Below are 27,273 nucleotides of genomic sequence, written 5' to 3' on the forward strand. Positions count from 1 at the left end.
AGAATGAGTTGTAATGTGATAAACTTTTAAGCCAAACTACATACAAAACCGGTCGACTCTTCACTAAAATCTTTTTACCCCCAATAATTACAAAAACACCACTTGGCACCCATGGTAATTGTATCCACCGTTAAGGACTTGTATGAAACCATCAACATATACATAACATACACTACAGACATCCAATTTTCTCTCTATAAAAGAACCCCCAATCCCACACTCTCTCCCCACCGGATCCATTCATCATCATATTCCGATCAAACTTCAAACCCTAATTGACGAATTTACCCCTCAATTCACACTTAATTACAAAACCACCCCTCTCTAATTCCCAATGAATAGCAATAGCAATAACCAACGCCTGCGCAAATTAAACCAACCACTTCCTCCGTCATCGAGCAAGCTACTAGCCGGATACATGGCGCATGAGTTTCGAACCAGAGGCACGGTGTTAGGGCGGAGATTCGACGGTGAGAAAGTCGGGCCGGTGACGGAGAGTAGTTATAAGGAGGTAACGAATTTGATGATGTTGGCTAGTAATAGTAATGATGGTGCTGGAGCTTGTGTTCTTCCGGGTGTTGTGAATCCGACACAGCTTGCTCGGTGGATTCAGATGTAATAATGAAGATGGAGTTTGTTGTTTTGTTTTGTTTTGGTTAATGTTGTTCTTGTTTGTTGGAATTAAGGTTGGTTGTTTTAAGTGGAAGACGATGCTTCAAATGTTGTTATTATTATTATTATTATTATTATTTTAACGGTCTTCCAAATAGGTTACCGACTAAATTCTTCACATCGGGAATACACTCATCTTTTGATCTGAGAAAAAAAAGTAATACCCGCAAATACTTGTTTGAATGCACGACAGTTTAGTGAGATAAAACTTGTTTAGTTTAAGGATTCAACTAGTGAAAGTCAAGTACTCGCATAGTCTTCTATCATTATTCTGATGCCGCTAAAGCTAAATGTTGGGGCTTATGTGACGGAGAATTGAACTTAAATTATATACTTTTCAGTTGTGGTTGTGCAAACGTAACTAGCTAGCATGAACATTGAACAGTTGCGTTTTATTTTATATTAGCCTATATGCCCGTGTAATACACGGGTTGTAAATGTTAATTTTATAACATGTGTTAATAAATATAATAAAAGTAAATTTGAAATTTAATGAAATAAGAGTTTTTTTTTTTTTTTTACCTAAGTGTTGCGGTGTGAAGTCATGTTAGTGTTATACTACTATCTTGGATATACAAACGGATAGTTGGTCATCATGTTTTATATATATGAGTGCAACAATCATATTACTGGAAAAAGTTTAGCATCATATGCTATAACTTTGTTTTGTTGCTCCTGCTCTCACCAAACTGATAATAAATAACACGCTAACATACAAAATATGAATGATTTGTTCATATATGGTTGTTTAATGGTCTAAGCATGTCAGATTTCACCACCCAACACGAATATACAGCGTCTGTCATTGATTAATGTCATAATATTCTAACTAATGTAAGAATCATTATAGTTCTAAATGAAATATTAAACTCAACACATTGTTGGTCAATTATTTTGTAATTCCTCTCGTCATTGAATAGAAACTTAAGTAAACAACCATTCATAATATTGTAACTATTTTATATTACGTTAAATATTTATGAACTTTAAAAAAATATGGCAAAATGTTGTACTAAGTGCGTCATATTAAAGTTGAAGTGGCCTGTTGTGATCGTATCACTAGAAATGAAATTAAACGAGTTAAGATTTAAGATACAGGCGTTTCAGTCATAAAGCTGGTGACATGTTAATGACTTGAATAAAAGGGTGTATAAATGAGCTTAATCCTTTATGACACGATCACATGAATAACACGTTTACCTGACTGTGCTAAATGGGTTAACATGTAGGTATAACAATGTTTTTTTTTAATTAAAATGATGTAGATTTATAATTTTATCAATAATTAAATCCCCTCCCCTAGGTAATGTAGTTAGTTTATGGGTTGTATTTTTTTTTTTAACTGAGGTGTGTAGCAATCATGCTAAACGAGCGTGTCTTTCGGGGTATTATTAGAAGGTTGTATGCAACCATGTTAAATATTTTATGTAACCTAACAAGCTTGTGTTAGTGTTTAGGTAAGTGAGGCTTTTAGGTTTACCATTTGCATGTCATGTTGGAGTTAATTATTCATGTTAAATGTTTGGAGGCATATAATTGTCGTTTAACCCAAAAAAGTATGGTGGACACAGGTGTTTGCTGCTTCTAATCTTTTACACAGTAGTCATTGTGCACATGAAGACAAAATGACTGATAGATACATACTTTTATCAAATTATTATGGTGATAAGTGACCGTGAGGGTATTAAAGCAAAGTTGTTTATGAGTGATCTATAACAAATTCTCAATACATATGCGTATGCGTCGCTTTGTTAGCTACATGTACAATCGCATCTATATTGACGTCCTATAATGGTCCCCCATTGGACCACGAGATGTCCCTATCTAGGAGATTTTTTTGTGGCTTGAGCCTCACAAATGATAGTGACCTATAATCTCTCTTTGGAACCACAAGTTGTCACTCTCTTAACCGATGCTATTTGTCTTTTTGATTGCTTTGTTGTTTCTGGGATACACGTCATGGATGTATAGGGGCATACCTACACTTGAAGTATATGGGAGCAACCGCCCTCCATAAAAATACCTTCTTAATGTTATTTATACGTCAAAATCCTGATCATCCCCATGAAAACTAAATCCCCAGTTTGTGAAAGGGGACAGTGGAGTTCTTGCAGAGCCAAAGGATGGTGAAGAATGGGAGGCCTTCGGTAAAGAATCTCTTGATCATGAATCCATTCTCCATGATTTTTCAAACCAAATCTCGCTGTTTGATCATGACAATGTGATGCTAAACATCTTGTTATCATAAACAGGTTTAGTGTTTGATTTCAGTGGATTGTATAACTCTTTTGCAAGAAAACTTGTAAAAATTATAATCTTTATAGCCATTTGACGTTGGATACTATTTATTGTGCTGTTTAGAAACGGTTGCATGACTGCGATGATTCCATTTCCAACATTAGAGCATTCTTAGCTCATTCCCGATCATATATATCATATAATCGTAATACACTTTATTTTTTCTCTCATATTCAATTAAATAATACTTTTGATACATTTATCATTATATTTCTCTCTTCACCCTCACAACCACTTATAACTATACTATATAATTTGCAAATCTCCCTCTCATTTTCAGAGAACGGGTTGATAATGCTTTTAACTTACTTACGAAAATGGTTGTTGGTGGCATGAACCATCCCTACAAGTTAATCATGGACTACAATATTTTGTCTATATAGTCGAGTAACTTTTGCTTTTAGTCACCATACTAGTCCTAGCTAGTCTAAGATACTCTGGATCAAATTTTGACGGCACTGTAGGGAGCAGGTGCTGTCGTCATTTTAGTTTGTTAATTTTTCGTTCACTTGTTAGTGTAGTGTATAGTATAAATCAAAAACCCAAAAAATAAGTGTTCCTTGGCTACTTTATTTTCCTTGTTACACTTGGTGTAACATTAATACGATCATATAAAAGTGTAACATTAATACGATCACATCGTATAAGAACACATGTTAAGACATTGCAATCTTCGGCAAACATTTGACGTTGTTGTTAGATGTTCACCTACGTTATAATCACTAGTCATTAGCTTATTTTATGCAATTGAACTTCAACCACAATCTGAATCAACTAAACAATTTATATTATAAATCGTGATCAATTTGAATATTTTGCCAACACTAGTATTATAATGATGGGTTGAAGGCGTTCTTTAAGCAGTTTAAGAGTAAACTATAGGGTTAATGTGGATTTTGTGGTTTATATCTATATAATTGGTGATCTTTATTTAAACAGGAAAGCATGTAATTAACCAATCCAACTCCAGAAGAAGTTTCAATAATGTACAAACAAATATGTAATCATTTTGAAAAACCAACCAATTGTATTAACGATTAAAACTGGCAAATCCCGGCTAAGCAAAGTAAAAAAAAAAATCCATTGTAACCAAAGACTCCAAAACTACATGTTTCAACTAGATGTTACTTAAATAACCAAAAAGGTGCAGATTCAGTTGAGCTAACCTTGATTATGACGTTAACAGAGATGTATTATTAACATAATCACAGATTCAACCATGTAACAAAAGCCTCATGAAGGCTTTTTACTCCTTTTCTGGGTAGGCTTAGCGGGCCCATCATTTGTCTCTCGTTTCCGCTTGTTTTGATTATTGTTGGTAGTGGTGGTGTTGGTGGCGGTGCCACCAATGCTTGTTGGACTCTTTCCTTGACCCTGAAGCAAATCTTTCACAAAGAACTTTAACTTCCATAATGTCGCCTCGCTCTGCATGTTACATGAACAAAAACACAAAGTCACCACACATGCTGACTAACACAGAATATTCGATTTGTTTAAAGTATAGATTATAACCTGTGCATCAATGTCAAGGTCAACCTCTTGACCCGTTGCTTGAAAGCTGGGGTTATTTTGAGCAACAATAAGTAACGCCTTGTTCAGATCTTCAGGTGATAACTGCGTCAAAACCGTCATCAGTGCTTTCTTCTCTTCCGTGGACATTTTCCTGAAATTGCACACTCTATACTATTACTATCATTAACTCATTATTAATTTAATAAACAAATTTAGGTCGTATGCTTGTATGCTTAAAGATAATCTTAGGACAAACCTGCACTTGCTAAGCACAACTACCCTCATTTTCTCAAGCCGCTTGTTAATCGCATCAAGCTGAAAAAGGAACAAGACCATCAAGAAGATATTAAAAAAATATTAAAATGATCAATTTGGTAAATAGCTTTAAAGTTTTAACCTACTTCACTATTCAATTCTCTAGCCATTTTAGCATGAGTAACCTCCTGAGCCAGCTGTATATCTAACTGTGCTTCTGTTTCCTCTTTTATTCTTCTTGCATCCTACAAGTACAAATACAAATCATAGTTCTAAATGTTACCAAACAACCGCTGAACAATTACAAAGTTTACATCCTTTGTTAGGAATTTACCTCTGCATCAACTTTTGGCAAAATGTCTATCCATTTGTCATCATATTTTGCTAACAAAGTTTTGGCCATGACATGAACATCTTTTCTCTCATCATTATACTTCATCGCATTCTTAAAAATTAATCTCACATCGGCGTGTATTTCTCGAACATGTTTATACCCATTCCCGTCTTTTGCCTCCATTTTAGTTTTGATTGTACTGAAGTCCATTGGCTTTTCAATTATCTAGATTGAAAATTGTGCAGCAACATAAAGTGAGCAATGTCGCATACCATAAACAAGATATAGATAGTTAGATGATAAATGATGACTTAAAAAGTAGAGAAATACCTCATAATAATCATGCAATCCAAGCCCTACAACGTCCACGGGTTTCAAGAATGGTCCAGCCCATTTGTGCGACGTAACACCAATGACAGTTAAGGAAGTTCAAATATGGTAGCATATTATGTAATAAAGCACGTAATTGAGCTTTACCAATTATCATAATGCAAGATTTAAGCAATAAGAATATTTAATACGAGGGTAACGTTATAAACGATAGATTTCACAGATATCCTACACAATTTAGGTTTCATCTTAACTTCTACTCACAAGTCACATCTAGTAAACGAGGCCTACAATTGTATCTTTAACCGTCTGTACATCAACTTGGTGGGTCCCAAAAAAATTAAAATGTTAAAATTGTCAAGATACAGTGCTTCGACCTATTCAAATATGATATGATGAAGCAAGATTGGTTACATGGGAAATCTCTAATTGTCATGCAATGTATTTTATTGTGTAATTAATCTGCTTCCAATAAAAATCAAAACTGATTCATAAATTCAAGAAAAGTTTGGTAAGATGTAAAGGATATATGATGTGCGCACGTAACAATCCCGCATGCTGGCGCATAAGATCTTGCATTCTCTTCGCAGCAGCTGCTTCTCTGCGTGATGCATCCTGCTGTCGCTTCTTAAAGCTTGGTAATTGTTTATCTTTCTCATTGTCTTTCGTTGCTGAACTACCTTTAGAAGTGTTTGACTGCTTTTTATTTGTCTTTTGAGTAGAACAGCTCAACTTCATTCAATCTTTTCTCAAGCTGTAGTTAAAAACTGAACACTAAAAATGCATATAAAGTGAAGAATGTAATGCAATATGATCAACACAATAACACTAAGAAAACCATGTAAAAAATCCACTTCTTATGGTATTTTATAAGACTGACTCTTACATGAAGATGCAATATTTATCTTTCCGACTACTCAAGTCCACAATTAATCCTCTCGCTATTGCCAAACTTAGAACAAATAGTTTACATGCTCTATATGGTTACACATGATGTTCTAGCGGTCCAATTAATCAGAGAAAACTTGAAACATAAGATATATCACAAACTCCACTGTCTATTAAATCTAGAGATCCGATTTAAGGGAGAATCTTTTCAACTAAATTCATAAGACAACGCTTCCTCAACATAGGACTTCAGTTTCATTATGTATTAATAATGTAACGGTTGCATCCGACTTCAAAGTATCAAAAAGTTTTAAAAATAGTGAAAGACTTTATTTTCATATCACACAATGGTGTGTCCGTACCTACCTACCTATTTCCATATAAAATTTAAAATCAAATTATCAAAATTAATCTCTATAAAACCTCATCTGATCTTTATCTAGCCTATGCAGTCAATATCAATTATCGGTCCCCATATGAAATATCTGTCACAATATTGGTACGCATAATATACCAATTTTCCCAATATCAGTACCTTTCTTCTTAGTTCTTCTATTCGTCTTTCTTCTTATTGGCTATTGCCGCTATTAATGTTCTTAAATCTTAATCAGCTCCTAGTTTCCTACCTGCTGCAATTGTTAGCGTTTTGTACTGAATTGTTAGTTTGAGTTAAACTGCTCTATATACAAATCCTACATGTTCTTAAAATTACCAATTTCTCACCGCGATAACCTATATCTCATGTATCTGTATCGGTGCATTAACTGCATAGCATCTAGCTCAATCCTCTAGCATAAAAGCTTTAAATCAATGTCTCAGATTAAAATTAAAATGACCTAGTAACATTCATAGACCTAAACTTATGAGTTTCATAATAATCACAATTCCAACATTCTAACTCTTACCATTTCCTGCTAAAAGTCGCTATGCAGCAACCACTCATCATCAATTAACCGTATATAATAATTACGGTAACAATAGCCCTGCCTACCTATCTCCATATTATAAACTTTAGAATCAATTTATCAAAATCAATCTGTATAAAATAAAAGTTCATCATCATCATCATAATAACAATAATAATAACAATAATAATAATAATTATTACTCAGATTAAACAGGAAGATGACATGGTAATAAAACAGTAAATTCACACATTCATGGACCTAACCTAAACTTAGGGTTTCATACAACAAAACTCATAATAATCACAATTTTAACATTCAGCAGCCGATCGTCATCAATTATCCCAATATAAACAATCAAAAGCACTTAATCAATCGTCTAATTAAAGCAAAAAAACCGGTACCTCATCGACTTTGAGGAAAATCTGATCAACGTTTTGCCCTAATTCCTCCACAAGCGCGGGTTCGCCTTCGGTCGGAACCTCCGGAACCGGTGGTGCGTCCGTTGTTTCCATTGATCGGCTACACGGAGACGATTGGATCGATTGATTTCCCGGCAGAAACAGAGCTCCTGACTCGCTGGTGAGTTTAGAGAGGACGGGTTTGGGAGCATGTGAGGGGGTTTGGGAGGTGTCAAAGAGATATATATATATATATATATATATATATATATATATATATATATAATATCTTTTTTCTTTTTTTCAATTAAAACTAAATAAAATAAATATCTTTTTTTTTATTTAAAAGAAAAGTAATTAAATGCTGTGTTTCATGAAATTGCTAGATTGGCCTCCTACTTGCTTCTATTATTATCTATAACTATTTACAAGGTTTGTGTCGCAAAATCTCTGTTGGGCCACTTTACAGTACCGAATTAGTGGTATTTTTTTTGTTTTTTTTTTCTTTTTTGTTTTGTTTTAGTTTTGGCCTGTAATAAAAACGGATCGAATGCCAATATTATTTTTGTTCTTTTATTTTTCTAATTTTGTTTTAGTTAGTACCGTGACGAATGTGACGGAAACCAACCGAATTCGCCTAGACTCACTGCGTTTTGTTTTAATTCTATTACCGTAATGAAAACCGACAGAATGCTGATGTTTTTTTCAGTTCTAGTATTGTCACAAACATGACGAAAACCGTCCAAATTCGCTTAGGCTCACCGCCTCAACGTCCGGGATCGATAACGGGGCTTTACCAATAACCGTGTTTTACTGAACGAAGCCACGCCATTGGTCCACCCCAATTTTTATAATTTTTTTTATTTTTTTTGTCTTAGTTCCGGTACAATAACACACGTAACTGAAAACGGCCGAATTCGTGTCGACTTACCGCATCAAAGCCTAGGTTTTACCATCGCTCGGGTTTTACCGACCTGCCTGGCGCAACGCGCCGGGATGACACTAGTTGACAATAATAATGTACACCACAAATACGAATGGGATGTGTTGGATTGGGGTGATGGGTTAAAGTGAGTTTAGGTCCGGATGAGTTTTTAAAAAAATGGGTTATGATGGATATGGGTCAAGATGAGTAAAGTTAATCTATTTTGACCCAAATAACAGTTAAAATATAAAGGGTTTCAGAAATCCCTCAACAAAATTTAAAAAAAAAAGTAATAAAAATATGATAACTCAAAATATAAATCAAAAATGAAAAAAAGTAAAACAACTAGAATGTTTCATCTGCCGTCCTCGTTCATTTAAAAAAAAAAACAATTTTGTCTCTGTTCAGGTTCGATTTTTTTCGGGTTTTTATTGTTTGGTTTTTTTTCGATCGATTTCAATATCAGTTCAGTTTCGATGTTTTCGGTTTCGAGTTCTCGGTTTCTGCTCGTTTCGTGGGTTTTGTTTTGAAATAATATAGAATGGAGGTTGTTTTAGTCCGGTCTAACCATAGACAAACCTATTATAAGTTTATAACCCATAACCAAAAGTCACAAGTATTTTCTCAACTCATCTTGGACCTTCTTAAAAAATTCTTTTGAAACATCCTAACTCATTTCAATTTTAAAAGTTATCCATATTGACCTAAAACAACATGTTTTTGTTTTGCCACCCCTAAGTACACCCAATCACCCATTATGATTTTCCTTAAGAACTTATATTTCACACTAGGGGTGAGCAAAAGCCAAACCCTTAACCAAATCGAACAAAAAATCAACGAAACTGAATCAAAATTAAACGATAACCGAATTAACAAAAAGCAGTTATTGATTATTTTTATGCCCTCGGTTGACCAAACCGAATCATTCATATTTTCATATATTTATAATTTTTTTGTACCCATATTTCATGTATTTCGTGTTTTATACCACAATTTCATGTATTTATACATTCATTTAATGTATTTATGCATCCATTCAATGTATTTTTAAGTAAAAATTTAGCCCAAATTTTATTTTGGTTCTTAATCAAAATTAATCAAATAAATCAAACTAATTAACCAAAATTAACTAATTGATTAATTTAGTTGAGGCTATTGGCTGAACCGTACACCACTATTTAGTCAGACTAATATGATATAAATGTTTGTAATTGACCATGTTCCATTTTTGTTTCTTGTGTTAAAGCTACGCATATAAAAAAAATAGGAAAATTGGTTTTAAATAATCTCAACTATCATTTATTGGCAAATAACGGGCCCAACTTTACACTTGGCTGGTGGCGGTCCCAACTAAAGGGGTATTTGTTTTTAATGGGCCGCGACTTACGGATGTTAACCCCGTTAGTGATTTGCTGACGTGGGACCTTCTTCTCTGGCCGGAAACCTGCAACTCGCCTCCATTCTCCCTAATATCGTTACACCGTCTCTCTCTCTCTCTATCTTTCCCATCATACGAAACCTAACTGACGTGTCGCCGTTGTTGTCTCCGGCGAAGTCCACCCTCATCAATCGTGCGACATTCGAGGTAATTGACACTTCATTTGACTCGTTTTGACCCTCTTAACAAAAACCCTATGCTTATTTTATAGATCGTGTAACATTGATTTCGAATTTTTGAAAATAAGATCGGGTTTGGTATCTAGGGATTGGCCATGGAAGAAGATGTAATGTACTTCATTTTCAAATTTCCGATGTGTTTTGAAAAGGGAGGGAGACGGTGTGATGATATTAGGGAGAATGGAGGTGAGTTACAGGTTTCTGGTCGGAGAAGAAGGTCCACGTCAGCAAATCACTAACGTGGTTAACATCCGTTAGTCGCGGCCTGTTAAAAACAAATACCCCTTTAGTTAAGACCGCCACCAGCCAAATACAAAATTGGGCATGTTATTTGCTAATAGATGATAATTAGGATTATTTAAAACCAATTTTCCAAAAAAAATATGTTAATAGGGGGTATCGAGATATGTATTAGAGAAATTTAAGAAGAAATTCAAGTAATACTAAGTTAAAGTTTTTGCCTTATAGATTTCTCTGGGATTGGATTAAAAGAATACATCACATGCGTTGATTTGTTTGTTTCATTTGATCTTGTTAACAAACTTTAAAACACGAGTATATTAATATAGGGAAAAGTTAAAATACAAAGGAGACAAAATGAGAAGTGTGAAAAGGATTTGTAGTCACACAAAAAACCCCTCAAAAAAATTCTAAAAAATTAATAAAAAATAATAACTCAAAATATAAATAAAAAACGAAAAAGTTTAAAAACCAAAAATGTTTCACCTCATCATTCTCGTTCCAAAAAAAAACCCTCCGAAATTATAACTAAAAAAAGACACAATAAATCGCAAAATATAACACAATGTTGAGTAATATAACATAATATCAAGAAAAAAAACACAATGTCAAGGAAAAAAGACACAATTAATGACGAAAATAAACACAAAACACAATGATAAACAAAAAGACACAATGGTCTTTTTCACTTAACATTGTGTCTTTTTCGAGTTTTTTTTTTAAGAACAAGAAAGACGGTGGAAACATTTTTGTGTTTTTACTTTTTTTTATTAAAATTTGAGTTATGATTTTTTATTTATCTATTTTTAATTTTTTTTGTGTGGCTATAAATCATTCTCATCCTTCTTATTTTTGTCTCCCTTTATAGAATAATTTGACCTTATTAATATAATTCTTGTTAACAAACTTACTATTAAAATCATACTTGAATTCTTGACACCTTGTTAAAAAATGTTTCATATGAAACTAAGTCTTGTTATCAGTGCCACTTATTCACTTAGCGCACTATGAAGCATAGATTCAATTGAAAATTTACAATCGTTACACATCGTATTAGTAACTCCACACGTGTAACATTGATCGGTTAAGTGAGACACATGCGTATGGTTTATTTGGCGTCGTGTGGTTGCAAAGATTTTAGAAAAGAGAAAGATTGTTAACATGTTTGAAACAATCAAGTCATAAACATGTTCATAGCGTTAAAAGTAATTTTATCATCATAAAGTATAAAATGATATGAGCATGTTTGAATAAAAATTGTAACTAAAAACAAAGCATATATATTTTTTAAATGAATCTTTCATGATTGATTACACATATAGAAATACATTTATTTTATATGTGTTCTTTCTTTTATAATTGACTATATTCATGTCATAGTATATTCGCAACACACGATTATTTGACAAATTGACCTTCTACGTGACTACATGCATTCATTTAACAAAAGCAGGTTGTTATTTCTAGTAAAAACGTCAAATATTAGATCAAATAATGTTAAAGTGCGATTATTCCTTTATAAATTTGTAAATGTAACCCTTCATCGAATAACAAAGAGTTCAAACTCTTTCCATTGAAGGTGGCATGTGTAGAGGAACATTCGATGGTACAATCCAACCTATTAAGCAAGTATCACCATTTTAAGCTTAATACTAGCTAACACAGTTCAAAACCGAAATTTAAAATTTATAGAACTAACCTTTAGATGGGTCGAGCCCTCGTTATTTGAGCTCAGTATGTTCTTGACAAAGGGCACAACCATGGCAACAAAAGTGAACACAACAATCGTCACATGGGTCTGGTGGCAAAATGTACTTGCCTCATAGTTTTTCCCTAAACATGCATGCGTAGAGCCAATGGCACAAAACCATCATCAAGACACCATAGATGAAGCTTTGAGCCACGCACGCTACATTTATAATGCCATCAAGGATCTAATAATAGATTGGGCAGGTTGGATTACAAGTCAAAATAGTAGAGTTACACTTTTTACGTCTAGTTTCTATAACTTTTGTCACAATTAATGGTTTAACTAGTAAGGAACCCACAAAATTTGTTAAAAGTTTCAACATGATCACCAACAGCATAGGGTGATAGGAGGTCAGTCACTAGTCAACCTACGTTTGTGTGTGTGTTGATTATATCCGTTGTGTGCCACTCCGTTCCTAACAAGTTTCGATGAATATTAAGAGTAGTGGGTGGTTTATTATATGGGTGTTCACAGTTTGGTTTAACCATAAAAGTTTCGAGACAAAACTATGGTTTTGGAAAAGACAAATCAGACACTAAACCAGACATTTCGATGGTGAAGATATAAGAAATGATAAGTTTATTGTTTACTTGCAACTTTAACCCTCGTCCAACATCTACGCAATCTGGCTGAAGGTTACACATGGGAGACAACATGTTATGAAACCTGCAAAACCATTCATTGGTACCATCCTCACCATAAAACTAAACATACATACAAAAATATAAAGATGAGTGCTGGTGTAAGGCCCCGGTCTCGGTGCCCTACATTGGATGTTGGATTTACTCATAAACACAGTTCTAAATATAGAGTGAAATAAAACTTTCACAGAATAACTCAAAACATCAATCAATATGTTACAAAACAACACATCTTGTCTTAACAAAGGTTAACTTGTCTTAAAACATAACATAAAAGTTTCATAATCTTTCTTCTCAAGATGCCAGCCTTCCAGTCCCTACCATGTGTCATCCTTAAGCCAGCTCCTTTAATCTATTTACCTGCGTGCATACTAAAAGCCAGCTACGCTGAGTGAGTTCTAGTTAATTAACATACATTACATTCACTTACTTACTAATACGCGTCCGGAGATACGTATTAATACTTACCTGTTCATCTATCATACATACATACATACATTCGTTCATACTTCATACTGTCTACATACCTCAGATATTATAAGGGTCCGGTCCCTACATACCTTGGATATTGTAAGGGTCTAGTCCCTCCATACCTTGGATATTATAAGGGTCCAGTCCCTACATACCTTGGATACTATAAGGGTCCGGTCCCTCCATACGTTGGATATTATAAGAGTCCGGTCCTTACATATCTCGGTTATTATTAGGGCCCGGTGCCCTCTAACATACCATACAATCCTACCTTCGTTACCTTTCCTTTCTACTTCCTTCAATCATAACTAATATAACAACTACGTGCATGCTAGTTAATAATTCCATATTATTCACATTCATACGTAAATATATATCTAATATACACTCACCATTTAAGGTAAGTGTATTAATCTAACACATCGTAGTATGCACACAGCCCCGAAAACATAACACATAAAAAGGGGCTAGAACTCACCTGGATGTTGTTCCACTCGGAGTTAATTGTAACACTTCTCCTTAGCTGCCCACGTCTATCTGTTTAATAATTTATAGTATCAATTAAATATTTCTAACCCTGTCATTCTTCTAGGTTAGTGAAGTTCCTAACGAATCGCATTACATGGGAAAACAAAAACAATTATCGAAACCATTCTCATGGAAACCATTCTCATGGAAACCATTCTCATTGAAACTATTCTCATGGAAGTCATTCTCATGGAAACCATTCTCATTGAAACTATTCTCATGGAAACCATTCTCATTGAAACTATTCTCATAGACACTATTCTTATAAAAACCATTCTCATGAAAACCATTTTCATGAAAACAATTCTCATAAAAGCCATTTTAAAGCCATATTCCTGTGAGGTCCTTACTTAAGACCCGATTTTGCCCTTTTTATGGGTTTTGGGCAGTACCAACTTTGTATACCCGTCCTTGTAACGAACCGAAAGCTACTTGTTTTACCCGAACCGAACCAACTAACCCATTTACTAACAAGTTCATTACTTTATCACTAATCGTGGCCCGATCTTTCATCCTACCAAGTTTCATGCAAATCCGTACACGAAAAATAAGCCTTTTTAATAAACGTACCTTTGTGGTTTTTGTTCGAAATCACTCGAATAGCCGAAAACCATATCAAACGAACTCGGAATTGAGTGATTAAAGCGGCCACGCGACCGAGTCGCCGAGCCATACCAGCGCCACCAGAATCGTCGCCACCGTCACCGGAAAACCCAAACAGTCGCCGGAACTCTTCATTTTCCACATTTACGGTTTTGCTGATAAAAACCAGGCTTCCCAACCTATGATCGAAGATCCGTCAGGTGGAAATCTTCATTTATATTCTATGAACACTCAGTTAAAATTTGAGACCGATCCGACGGTTAGATCTCCGGGAATCGTCGGATCTTTGTGGGTTGCTCTCTAAAAAACGGGAATTTGGTGAAGAAGGAGGTTTGAGGTGATGAGGATTATAAAATGAGATGGTGGCTATATTCATAGGAAGAGGGAAGGGTTTCATGTTTAACTTTTCATCTAATGACACTTAATCCCCTCATACTTTAGATAATTGCACTTATACTATCCATAATTCATTTAAACTCGATTATTTTAAATACCTTGTGAAACTTGGGATGTTACAGCTGGTTACATGTAGCCGAATTGCGGCCACCTTCAAAGAGTTCAGTGGACAATTTAGATTGTGGGGAGTGGTGTTTGGTGTTCATTGTTGACTGACAAAATATTGTTCACATAACATGTCTGATTTTAAGGATGTAAATCTTTATATATATGCACGTGCATGTTCCATATAGGCCAGCAGGCAAGTTATCTGAGATCACTATGTCACTTGATGCTATCTGATATTTAAAAACATGACAGAGCAAATAGAAAAAAGACAACAAGGTGTTATATTCAATGTGTTGTCTGTTTTTCTAATGATTTTATAAAATTAACTACTTGACTTGTTGGAACTAAATAGACTGAAATTGACCAGGTTCTTATAAAGGTTATTTGGGAAAGGCAATGGAAGATGTAATGGATAGGCAGATCATTTTCAAAACTTGAAACCTATAGCGAACGGTTATAAATTTTTTTTTTCTTTTAATATTTCAAATGACATTCAATTTTTATGTTGTGTTTTTTTTCAATGACAATATACTTTTATTATGGCGTTGCCTTTTATAATGTGACATGACGCGACCGGACCCGAAATTATGACGTTGGGTCGTTATTAATCTGAGCATTGAAAACGATTGACCCATATGGAAAAAATCTCGACTACATGCTAAATGAACACAACGTTGTGACAACTAGCCATAAGCAATTTCCCAGATTTGCAGACACAATATTCTCCACATAAAGCCTCCTGACGCTTTTTCCTTAATTTCATTATTTTGATTGTAAAACTTTATTAATTCACGCGTTTAAATTAATTGTCATTCTGGTCGATTTTTATTCACCAACATTCAGCAATACATGGGAAGTATAAAAATTTTCCTACAAAATTAGACTTTCATATATTGAGTTTACTGCTTTAGAAATATATTTATTTTCTCTAGTGCATTGTTTCCTTTATAATTCCTTATGTGCAGGTAACATATTATACATACCAAACAGGTATCATATATGTTTACCATACACAAATCAACCTTCTACATGCATTCACATAACAAAATCAGGTTGAAATTTCTAGTAATAACATCAAACATGAGATCGAAAATTGTTTTAAGTGCGAATATATCGTTAAAAAATAAGGTAAATGTAACTCGTTCATCAATTACAATGAGTTCAAACTTCAAACTCTATGCATTGAAGGTGGCATACGCGAAGGAACATTTGGTGGTCCTATCCAACCTATTAAACAAACATCACCATGTTAAGCCAAATACCAACATAATTCGGACCAAATCTTGAAATTTATAGAACTAACCTATAGTTGGATCAAGCCCTCGGTGTTTGAGCTCAGCATGCTCTTGACATAGGGCACAACCATGGCAACAACAGTGAACACAACAATCGTTACAAGGGTCTGGTAGCAAACCATACCTGGCTCGAAGTTTTTCTCTAAACATGCACGCATAGACCCAATGGCATGAAACTAACCACAAGGCGCAGTAGATGCAGCCTTGAGCCGCACACGCTGCATTTAGAACCAAACCGGGTTGGATTGCAAGTCAAAACAGTTGAGTTGACTGTGACATTCGTCAATTTCGGGTCTTGTTTGTATTCGTTTTTGTATTTGTTTATTATGTAAACCGACCCGATTTGTAAACCGAAGCTTATGTTATAATCAAAATGATATATTTATGTTACAATATTGTTTCACACTTGTTGGGTCTTGAAAACATCCTATTTTTATTTATTTATTTATTTTGTTGTTTTGTGTTTTTGTCTTGATCCATTTTGCATGAAAACTCTTGTGTCTCACACCCATATTTGACCACCAACATTACCCTATATATACACCACCTTTCCTCTTCATTTTCCCTTGCTACAACTCCAAAAAAAAAAAAACTCTCTCAAACATCAAAGATTCAAGGTTATCTTCTTAAGTGTTCTTGAAGGATTTTGGTCTTTCATCTTAATTAGTTTATGTAGCCTTATTAATACTTGTTTATGGTTGTGCAACATATATATAATATACACCCCTTGTTTACCTTTGGTAGTTACTTCTCCGATTCCGGTCGGTGAGGTTTCGGACCCCATAAGGCAAGGCTTCATGGAGGACTTCGTGTCCTTGATATATATACATCTATATAACTTGTTCATACATATTAATCTTGCTTATTTTAGTTTGTTGGTCATGTTTACAAGTTCCATGGTTATGGGTTTTTAAAAGTCTATGCTTCGGTTTAACTGTAAATAGCTCTAAACCGTAAACCGAACTTTGTTACTAGTTTTGTTTGTTTAAACATACTTAGTGTTAGATCTAAGTTTCTAAAATCATTTTTACAAATTCTATGGTTATGGGTTTGTAGAATCTTACCTCGGTCTTAACCCGAAAAACGATCCGAACCGAAAACCGAACTTTTGTTTAAAGACTTTATTGTTAACTTTTGGTATTTTTTTATTTGTACATTATTATACAAGTTCTTTAGTGTTTGGACATGTGGAAACCATCTATGAACTTGTTGTGAGATGGAAACCGAACCAAACTGATTCTTGCTCGCTTAAGACACACAAGTGTGTTTGTTTTTTTTAGCCATCAAGACTTTTATATTTCTTTAAAAATAGTTACAAATTGATTTTTAAATATTTTCTTAAGTACTTGGAAATGTTGGATCCAACTTGATCTCATAACAAAGTTTGGACCGACAAAACCGAACACTTGCTTAACGTGCGTTGTTAGTTCTAAAACAATGGAACTACATACTTGGTTAAGTCTTTTATTGAGTTATCTCATAACATTCAATATTTTGGAAAGTTGACTTTGGGTTTGACCAATTATCAAGACCCGAACCGACAACCCGAACACTCGATAAAAAAAAACCCGTTTTAGTATCTTTATTCCAAAGGGATTCGCATTCTTGCATTTTACCCACCTTATTACTTATCATAGGTTGAGTAAATATTAAGGTTAGATACTTTAACCCGGTTTCGAGCAAACTTACATTTTTAAAGGGTTATTATTATAAATTCTTAAATAGTCACATTTTAAACCTTGAACTTTAATTATTTACATTTCTCAACATTTATTTTGTTTAAAGACCTTCAAGATAACCTTTCTAAATTCAAGACTTCTTTTCTTTTTAGGCATTGTGCGTTAAACTCGTCGTTCCGACAAATCTCCAAATTATCATCTTTCAAGTTTACCACTTGAAGGTGAGTACTTCATACCCCATTTTCCATCTTTTATTTTGGGGGTGACATTTCATACTTATTCAACAAAATGCTTTATATTTGAATCTTAAACCACAAACGTAGTTGTATACTTTACCTAAATAATTGCTCGATTTGGTGTTCTATGCTTATATGCGTATGTGTTTATCGCTTTTGGTTGATGGAACTATAAAATCCTAGACTATTTGGCATCCCCTTATAGCAAGGTGTCGTTAACGTAATGCAATTAACGATAACTATAAAATCCTAGACTATTTGGCATCCCCTTATAGCTAGGTGTCGCTAATGTGTTAAGCGATATCTATTTATCCAAATTACCACTTTTATTTATCGTTTCGTATGCAAGTTTTGTGGCTATCTTTATTATATACTAATATGATTAAACTTATGAATTGCTCACCGACCTTTGTGTTGACAAACTTTATTTTATGAAATGTTGCAGGTTTGCATCTTGGTTGATTTATGATTGTGAAGAAAACGACATCAAAGACCTTAGGATATTAGTAAAAATGAACAATATCAATTTGCCATATTTTGTGATATCTTGTTTATGGTTATTTTATGGATAATTGTTATGTGACATTTTCGATGTTGTGAAATAAAATGAGTTTATTAAATACTGTCACTTTAATTAGTGTCATGTGCTTATGGACAATCGTTACACCTCGGCATGTTCCGCCGCCTTTGGTCGGGGTGTGACGTTGACCGACGAGCATTTTTACTTTTTAGATCAATTTTCTAACTTTTATCATATGCAATCATAGAACAAATTCTACGGTTCTAGAAAATAAAACACATTTTTAACATACATTACGTTCTCTTTAGCTCGGTATTGTTTTATATTTTATATACGTATCAGTGCTTTCAAACAATTCTCATGACCAAATCATTTCAGTTTATCTGTTTTAAATTTTCTCACCTGCAAATCAAATCAGGCACCAACCCTGAATTTTAAAAACCGGAGCAAATATATACTACAAATTCGACAATGAGGATATAAGAAATGATACTTTTATTAGTTACTTACAACTTTGACCCTCATCCAACATCTCTGCAATCTGACCAAAGGTTACACATGGAAGACAACATGTTATGAAACCTGCAAACCATTCATTGATAGTTTGATACCATACTCATTCGTGTAACCAAACATACATAAAAATAGAGATGAATGGTGGTTACATGTAGCCGGATTGCTGGCACAGTCACAGAAATCCGTGGACCATTTAGATTGTGAGTGATGGTGGCTAATGTTCATCACTGACACTGACTGAATACTGATCACATAACATCTCTTTTTAAGGTTGTTATGTCCGTATATATATGATATGCACACGTGCACATGCGCACATATACATAAATTGTAAAGTGTTACACATAGGCCAGCAGGCAAGTTACCTGAGTTTCCTATGTTATTTGGTGCTATCTAAGATTTAAAAACAAAACAAACAAACAAACAGAAAAAGGTAACGGTGCCCGTATTTAAGAGTGTTGTACCTTGTAAGATTTATTTAATTATTATTTAACAATATTACTTGTTTGGAGACTAATTCATTTGACTACTAGAATGAACCAAAATGCTACAATTCTCATTGTTGCATATGTGCACAAGATAAAAAATAAATTACAAAGTGTGACGAGCACCAACTAATGGTTTATACATAAAACAACTTTCGGTCCTATAACCCGATATAAATTTGTTAAATATCATGTAAAGATGTTTAAAAAAAACATGGTATGTTTCACGGACGGTCGTATTCACAAAATGCTCTCTCATTGACCTCATTCGTCCGCGTTAGAGCCAGATGGATCTCTGTTTGATGTTCTCTTTTTCCTCCTATTCTTTTTTGCCGCTGAGTCTTGTGAAGGCGACTCTGTTCCCGCAGTTGAGGCTTTGGACCGCCTTGCACGACTTGCGTCATTGTCACTAGTCGAGCTCTTGTTAGAAGCCTGTTTCTTGGATTGTTTCGACTTGCCATGACGATTTGAAGTTCCCGAATCTATATCATGCAATAAACAATATTGTGTTCAAAATTTTGAAGGTGCACACAAAAAGTATATTAAAGGCATGTTTTTGGTTAAGTATAATGCTGAATGATGTTAAGATCTTTCATTAGCAAAACAAATGTACCTTTTGATCCACCATCGGCATCGCCTTGAAACTCATTCATCTATCGTACACGTACAACATAAAACAAAACTCAAGTAAGAACAACCTAATGGCATATTGGCAATGACATCTAACATATTTGAAGTGTGATAAAATAGACCGATACTTACCCAACTAGGAGCATTTGAAGACGGGCCATCGCAGCCAATGTGGGCAACGTGTTTAACATCTGTGGGCGCACCAATTTGTATTTCGGGTTCTTTTTCATTATCGGCCTCTGTCAGTCCAACGAATTCGTGAATTAAAACATAATAATCACAATCAAAACCATAATCAAACAATAGAAAAGTATACCATACCAAAAATTTCAGAGATGTAGCGTAGGCCTTTTAATAGACCTTTCATGGCCTTGCTCATGAAGGCTATTCAATTCGTAAATATTAACAACACCAGAAAAGCACGTAGACCCGTCTTTGAATTTGATCATAGAAAGGTTTTCATCTTTAACTATGAAGATTGCTATGTGTGAATCTATATGCACGGTATAATAATAAATTATATAAAATTATTATAAGTGATTGGAACATGAGATCATGGGAAGCAATGACCAAGATGATTGTTCCCAACAAGAAAATGGTAACAAAATTTGAGGGACAAAAGTGTGTTCGAAGAAAAATATCATTATTAAAAACATAAATAAAATTTAGTAAACTGGAAGTTAGGATATATTTTGCCAAGGTTGCCAATGCATATCAGCCATGAATGGCCCCAGATTTTAAGGGAGCCACTAAAATTCAAGGACATAAATGTACAAAACCCATATTTTGGTTTTTTAATTAATTTTGGTGTTGATTTATACATATATTTAATTTAAGTATTTGTGTTATATGTATGGGTTTCGTCTTTATCTTTGTCACATCAATTACAAGAGAGCAAATGAAAATAACTAGATGTTTAAATTTGATTATTGCTAGATTCGAAATTTTAAAAAAATAATAATAATGTAGGGTTAGAGCAAGAATTTGGCAGTTCCAATTAATATTATTATTATTATTATTATTATTATAATAAATAATTCAAGGGGTTATTCGGAAATTGTAAAATGTGCTATTAGCGTTGGAGATAATCCAAAAATAACCTACATAGAACATGAAATTGCTATAAACAACTAGACTTAAAACAGTTTATAATCTCAAACTGTATAGAGTTGAATAAAATAGCTAACAGAGTACAGAGTCGGACGCTTTGACAAACTGTCATAGGGGTTTATTGAACTTTGGGGCTCCTATTTCTACTTCAAGAGCCTCAGTTTAATATTCCTACCTAATTTCGTGTTTCTATTTGATTTAGTTTTAACTTTTAACTGTAAAACACAATTAACTCACATGTTTACTTGTTTTCTTAATTTAATTGTCATTCTGTTAATTTTCAAAATATGATATTACCTACTAATTTTGAACCAAACCTCCTTATATATATAAACGAGTATGATGTAAGGCTTAGTACATCTAGAATAGATGGGAGAAAACTTACTACCACATTATATCCCTTGGGGTTTTCTACTTCAGTTTCTACGGACTTTTGATTTTATTGATCAATATATATGTTTTTTAATGTTAGTAACTTGATATAACACAATGAAACATGTTAACGAGAAGGGTATGTCAATGGCTATTAAGGATATTAGCATGTTACCTGCAGTTTCGTTCAAATTTATTCACGCTTGATTTATATTATGTTTTGGTGTATTTCATCAATTTTACATTTGCCATTCTCACATCCTATTCTACTCAAATGTTGCTCGAGCTTGAACTTTCGAGTTTATCACGATATATAAAGATACAACGATGCCAAAAATAATAAGGCAATGTTATGTTGTCCCTTTTAGTTATACGTTCATGACATCCTATCACAATAAAGTTCAGATACGTATATAAATTTCTAATAAAAAATCAATTTAGTAGAAAAAAACAATGAATTGCTGTCAACAAAAATGATGCAAACAAAAGATAAACGCAATGGGCCAATAAGGTGACATAAAAACTCCCATTGAGATTTCTTCCATCATGCTGCCTTCATAGAATCCACGCCACATGAGTGCTATATGAAATCAAAGTGACAAAAGTTAGGGTGCAAAGTTTTCGGCACGACACAGAGGTTGACTGAAGTAATCCATCTAATAAACGACCCATGTTTGGGTTAACCTGTGTAACTTGTTAATTAAACAAGTTGATTTGATTAGTTAATCAGCTTGACACATTTGTGACTTAATCTATTTTTGCAGTCAGCTAACTTAATTAGTACATTTACAACTTGATTATTACCCACCAACATGTATGTCACGTTTAAATAAATAAGTTAAAACGGGCTGCGTTCATATAGCATGATTTAATTGTTCGTATGTTAGGATTGATATTTTTTTACACAAATAAAAATATGGAGCGTGTTCTATCTGAATAACTAAACCGTCAACTACAACACAACACAACTGATACCCCTAGAAACCTTTGGTTTTGTTAAACAGATAGATATATGACTTACTAGGAACTTATGAATCTGAGATTGAACAGGTGAAAACGAATCACAAAATTTATCCATATCTGCATATGTATCTCCCTTGCTTGCTATGACCTCCATGAACTTCTTTCTATCGGGAACTAGCTTGATGGCAACCTACATTTGGAAGTTTATACAATGCACACGTTATAATCGATGATAAAAATTAATGAGCTGAAATTAACTTACCGTAAAACTAGAACTTGCTATCCAACCATGCCATTTCTTTAAAGTCTTGCTGTAGGAGTCGTTGCATGCTTGTTGCATTGTCCAGTCCTGATGTTGGTATAAGTTACGGAAAAGCTCCACCAAAAAATCCATTGCTCTACAAAAATACAAGCTAACAATATGTAACATGATCTTGTCTGTCATTTCAACAGCACTATTTGATAATAAAATATTATATTTACATCAAGATAGAAGGCAAACTAGCAACAAGCTACGTCACAAGCCCTTTTTGAATTGTAAAACTCAATCTTTTGAAAACTGCATTGATAGATCTTGGAGTCCAATTAATATTGTTTGTTTGCCCACATTAAACCTACGGTTGCTTTTTTTTTCTTTTTTTTTTGCACAAGGGAAGGTTTTCTAGAAGGTGAACCATTCTAGAATTACTTTTACCGAAGCATGCTTAAGTGGTTATTTATGATGTATCCAATGACGCTTCGGATCACAACTGATGTGCGATATGCCAAAGGTGTTACAGGTAAGAAATTAATACCTTGTCAACCAAAGAAGCCCGTTTGTACAACTTGATGAATTCTTTGTGGTTTTTGTTTCGAGTTCAGCTTGTACAAGAGCATATAAGTAGTTGAATCTCGTTGGATTTTCTGTATACTTAGAATCCAATCTCTACAATTAAAAATTACAGCCACGTAATTCTTTCAACAAATGAAGGACGTTTTTCTTTTAAACATGAGACCCTGTTACAGAAAATTCACGGACCCCACCAATACTTTGTTTGCTAACCAATGTGATCAAATATAACATTATTACATTGCCTGCAAGGCTGCAATGTGCAAGTAGCCTTCAAGAGACTAAATGTTCAAACTAGTGTTTTTAGACTTAATATCTCTTGAAGACCACTAGATTCTTAAAGACTAAAGAAACCAATATGCATAAACTTGGAAAACCATACCGTGATGTTTCCACTAATATCCGATTTCACCACAGCCATGGCAGCTCCAAATTTATCTGATTTTAAAAAACGAAATCTTGTAAGACTCGAAAACATGCTATGAAACCGAACTACAAGTGACAAGGTTTTCTAGGTAGCTACATTATTGAACAAGAAGTGAGGTGTGCACCTAGAATTGGCAACAACATTTTGCAAACATCCAAGAACGGTTTTGTCAAGATTTCATCATGATCAGACTTCATATGCTTCATTCCTTCTATAGCAGATGTAAACACGGTTTCTTCCATATCTATTCAAAATATTTCAACAACAAAATTAGTAAAATTTTACATTTCACATGATCTAAATCTCAATTCCATCCCTAAAACAGCTTTGGTGATCGATGATTTCTCTCGTACAGCCACAAATAAGTATTAGTTATTTAATTATTAACGTTAAACTGTTGAAATTTGAAACCGACTAAACCGAAGTAAACAAGGACTTTTGGTTTGAGATTTATATGTGATTCGGTTCACAATTTGGGGAACCAGTTTAACAGTTCAGTTCATAATTTCTAACTTGAAATCAACCATGTAAACATAACCTGTCATATTGTTATTAATATTATTTTATTATTGTAGAGTAGATTTTTTTAACGGCTAACCCACAAGCTCGAACCCTCACCAGTCACCGTTTCTAGCTAGGAATGACTCACTTTTCCAACACTTTGGTACCACTACGCCAAAGACCATTTAATTTTTGTAGCATAGATACGCATATTGATATTTATATGTAGGGGGTAGGATGTGATACAAACAACTTTTAACGTGAGAAGTTTAAGAAACATTAGAGTAACTATGCTAACACTAAGCAATTATTATTACTCTAATTCAAAGCTATAGTGTAATAATAATTACTCTTGTGTTTGCATAATTCAACTAATGTACGTTTCTTATACTTCTAACGTTAAAAGTTGTTTGTGTTTAATCCTGATACTTGACATGCATATGTATAATATTAGCGAACTGTTTATCATTTTTTTTAAAGTTCGTAAGAACTAACGATTCTAAATTATAAACCATTTTAGCCGGTCTGGCGCCCTGTATAGCAACCACACCGGTTTGGTATGCCGTATTCATAATCAAAGTTAGTGGCTCTACCAAAAATGCTCTAACCGAACAAGACCGTAAACATCCCTAAATCGAACATACTCATTGATTAAATAAGATTGATATCTATATATAACGTAAGGATGCATCAGAAACAGACAATTTAACAGGAAATAAAGACATTAAATCTATGTAGTAATAATATAAACCTTAAATTGTTTATAAAATGACGTCAAATTAGGTGCGTACCTGAAACCTGATTTTGTTATTATATGGACAGAAATGACAAGGAAGATCAGATATGTTAATGAAATTTATCGATGAAATAATCATTAATTTTATATTTCTTATTTATAACATCAACATACTGTAAATTATTGTTTATTATTTTATGAAAAAAGACACTAATTGGGAAGATGTTTTATTGACGTTAACAACATATTAAAAACCATAATTCATGCCATGATTTATGTTGGTTTTGTACTTTTGTTCACAAGTTTCTTTATATTTGAACAGTCAAACGTAGGATAACAACCGAATATATAGTTGACTTATTTGTCGATTGAGTTAGTTTGTTGTAGGTACGGGGAAAAAATAAAAAGGAATTTTTTATCAAACTAATGTTGGTGAAAAAAGTATTTACCATTTTGGTGTTTCATGATAAACTATTTACCAAACTAGTGTTTTTCTTTATTTTCTATTCACCTTTTATTATTAAATCATTATATTAGAGTTTCTTTTTTATTATTTTTATATTAGTTAACCTTTTTTTATATTTTATCAACAAAACTTTTCTTATCTTTTTTTTATCTCGTTACTATTCTTTTTTTTAATTGTTTTCAAATGTATTTATTTTTTGCTTTTATTTAAATATATTCATTTTACGAATTTTATTTTTTAGGTTTAGTTTCGAGACTTTGACGAACCTAACCGATACCGATCAAATCCACGTCGAATAATCACCGCAACGTCTGGATTTTACCAAATTATGTTATTTTTTTGTTTTAAATATGTGCATTTACGAATTTATTTTTGGGTTAAGTTCCGGTACGGTAACGAACCTAACTGGTACTGATGTTCTGGATTCTTTTCGTTTTAAATTTGTTCAGTGTAGCATATTCAGTTTATTTTACACATTCTTTTTAAATTTGTTTATAGTTGTAGAGATCGGTAGCGACTCAACTTCATTTGGCATTTTTGCCTTTTTGTTTGTGTTCTTTGAATTTCTTATTTTCGTTTATATTTGATATTGAGACTCGTGGCTTGTAGCAAGTTAAGTTTTAATATTTGGTTATCTTTTTATGTTTCTTATTTCATTTTGAATTTATTTAGATGATTTATTTGTTTTTATATTTTACAATAGTAGATAAAAAATAAAAGGAAAATTGGTTTTAAATAATCTCAACTATCACCTATTGGCAAATAACATGCCCAACTTTTCACGTGGCTAGTGGTGGTCCTAACTAAAGGGGTATTTATTTTTAACGGGCCTCGACTAACGGATGTTAACCCCGTTAGTGATTTGCTGACGTGGTCCTTCTTCTCCGGCCAAAAACCTGCCGGAAACCTGCAACTCGCCTCCATTCTCCCTAATATCATCACACCGTCTCCCTCTCTCTTCAAAACACATCGGAATTTTGAAAATGAAGTACATTACATCTTCTTCCATGGCCAATCCCTATATACCAAACCCGATCTTATTTTCAAAAATTCGAAATCAATGTTACACAATCTACAAAATAAGCATAGGGCTTTTGTTAAGGGGGTCAAAACGAGTCGAATGAAGTGTCAATTACCTCGAATGACGCACGATTGACGAGGGTGGACTTCGCCGGAGACAACAACGGCGACACGTCGGTTAGGTTTCGTATGAGGGGAAAGATAGAGAGACAGACGGTGTAACGATATTAGGGAGAATGGAGGCGAGTTGCAAGTTTCCGGCCGGAGAAGAAGGTCCACGTCAGCAAATCACTAACGGGGTTAACATCGTTAGTCGCGGCCCGTTAAAAACAAATACCCCTTTAGTTAAGACCGTCACCAACCAAGTGCAAAGTTGGGCCTGCTATTTGCCAATAGATGATAGTTGGGATTATTTAAAAACAATTTTCCAAAATAAAATAAGAAGAAAAGAATTATAACAATTAGTGAAAATACAAAAAAAAAAAATAAAAAAAAAATAAAGAAAGAAAGAAAAGCTGACTGATAAGAAAATATAAAAAAAAGATACTGGATTGATTGATAAAGATATACATAAGCATTATGTTATAAAAAATAAATAATCGATTGACTAAATA

General features: G+C 33.6%; 4 protein-coding genes and 1 pseudogene across 5 annotated transcripts; 1 reads left to right on the forward strand and 4 right to left on the reverse strand.

Annotated features, from left to right (window-relative positions):
- The first annotated feature begins 334 nt into the window (after positions 1–334).
- Positions 335–619, forward strand: LOC143545440 (uncharacterized). The gene has a single exon (XM_077037340.1). It carries the CDS (start codon positions 335–337, stop codon positions 617–619), a length of 285 nt encoding a protein of 94 aa, XP_076893455.1.
- A 3,424-nt stretch (positions 620–4,043) lies between these two features.
- Positions 4,044–7,734, reverse strand: LOC143545421 (transcription factor GTE6-like; annotated as a pseudogene). The gene is made up of 8 exons (XR_013137426.1): positions 7,599–7,734; positions 5,931–6,155; positions 5,402–5,474; positions 5,072–5,296; positions 4,884–4,982; positions 4,739–4,797; positions 4,483–4,633; positions 4,044–4,395 (listed from the first exon to the last, which is right to left on the reverse strand). The product of XR_013137426.1 is annotated as a transcription factor GTE6-like (transcript).
- Positions 7,735–15,987: 8,253 nt separating this feature from the next.
- LOC143545422 (cell number regulator 2-like) lies at positions 15,988–19,345 on the reverse strand. The gene is made up of 4 exons (XM_077037325.1): positions 19,270–19,345; positions 19,115–19,186; positions 16,178–16,387; positions 15,988–16,101 (listed from the first exon to the last, which is right to left on the reverse strand). Exons 1-4 carry the CDS (start codon positions 19,343–19,345, stop codon positions 16,043–16,045), a joined length of 417 nt encoding a protein of 138 aa, XP_076893440.1. The 3' UTR covers positions 15,988–16,042.
- A 524-nt stretch (positions 19,346–19,869) lies between these two features.
- Positions 19,870–20,602, reverse strand: LOC143545441 (CRIB domain-containing protein RIC5). Its single transcript, XM_077037342.1, has 4 exons — positions 20,557–20,602; positions 20,368–20,474; positions 20,219–20,258; positions 19,870–20,087 (listed from the first exon to the last, which is right to left on the reverse strand). The coding sequence occupies exons 1-4, from the start codon at positions 20,600–20,602 to the stop codon at positions 19,870–19,872; spliced, it is 411 nt and encodes a 136-aa protein (XP_076893457.1).
- A 1,659-nt stretch (positions 20,603–22,261) lies between these two features.
- Positions 22,262–24,233, reverse strand: LOC143545423 (glycolipid transfer protein 1-like). Its single transcript, XM_077037326.1, has 6 exons — positions 24,061–24,233; positions 23,892–23,947; positions 23,475–23,605; positions 22,943–23,078; positions 22,739–22,870; positions 22,262–22,297 (listed from the first exon to the last, which is right to left on the reverse strand). The coding sequence occupies exons 1-6, from the start codon at positions 24,176–24,178 to the stop codon at positions 22,262–22,264; spliced, it is 609 nt and encodes a 202-aa protein (XP_076893441.1). The 5' UTR covers positions 24,179–24,233.
- Positions 24,234–27,273: the final 3,040 nt, after the last annotated feature.

The sequence above is a fragment of the Bidens hawaiensis genome, unplaced genomic scaffold, assembly GCF_021521415.1.
Source record: "Bidens hawaiensis isolate Kalapana, Puna unplaced genomic scaffold, B.hawaiensis_p1.1 tig00013977_1, whole genome shotgun sequence".
In the NCBI taxonomy this organism is placed as follows: domain Eukaryota; kingdom Viridiplantae; phylum Streptophyta; class Magnoliopsida; order Asterales; family Asteraceae; genus Bidens; species Bidens hawaiensis.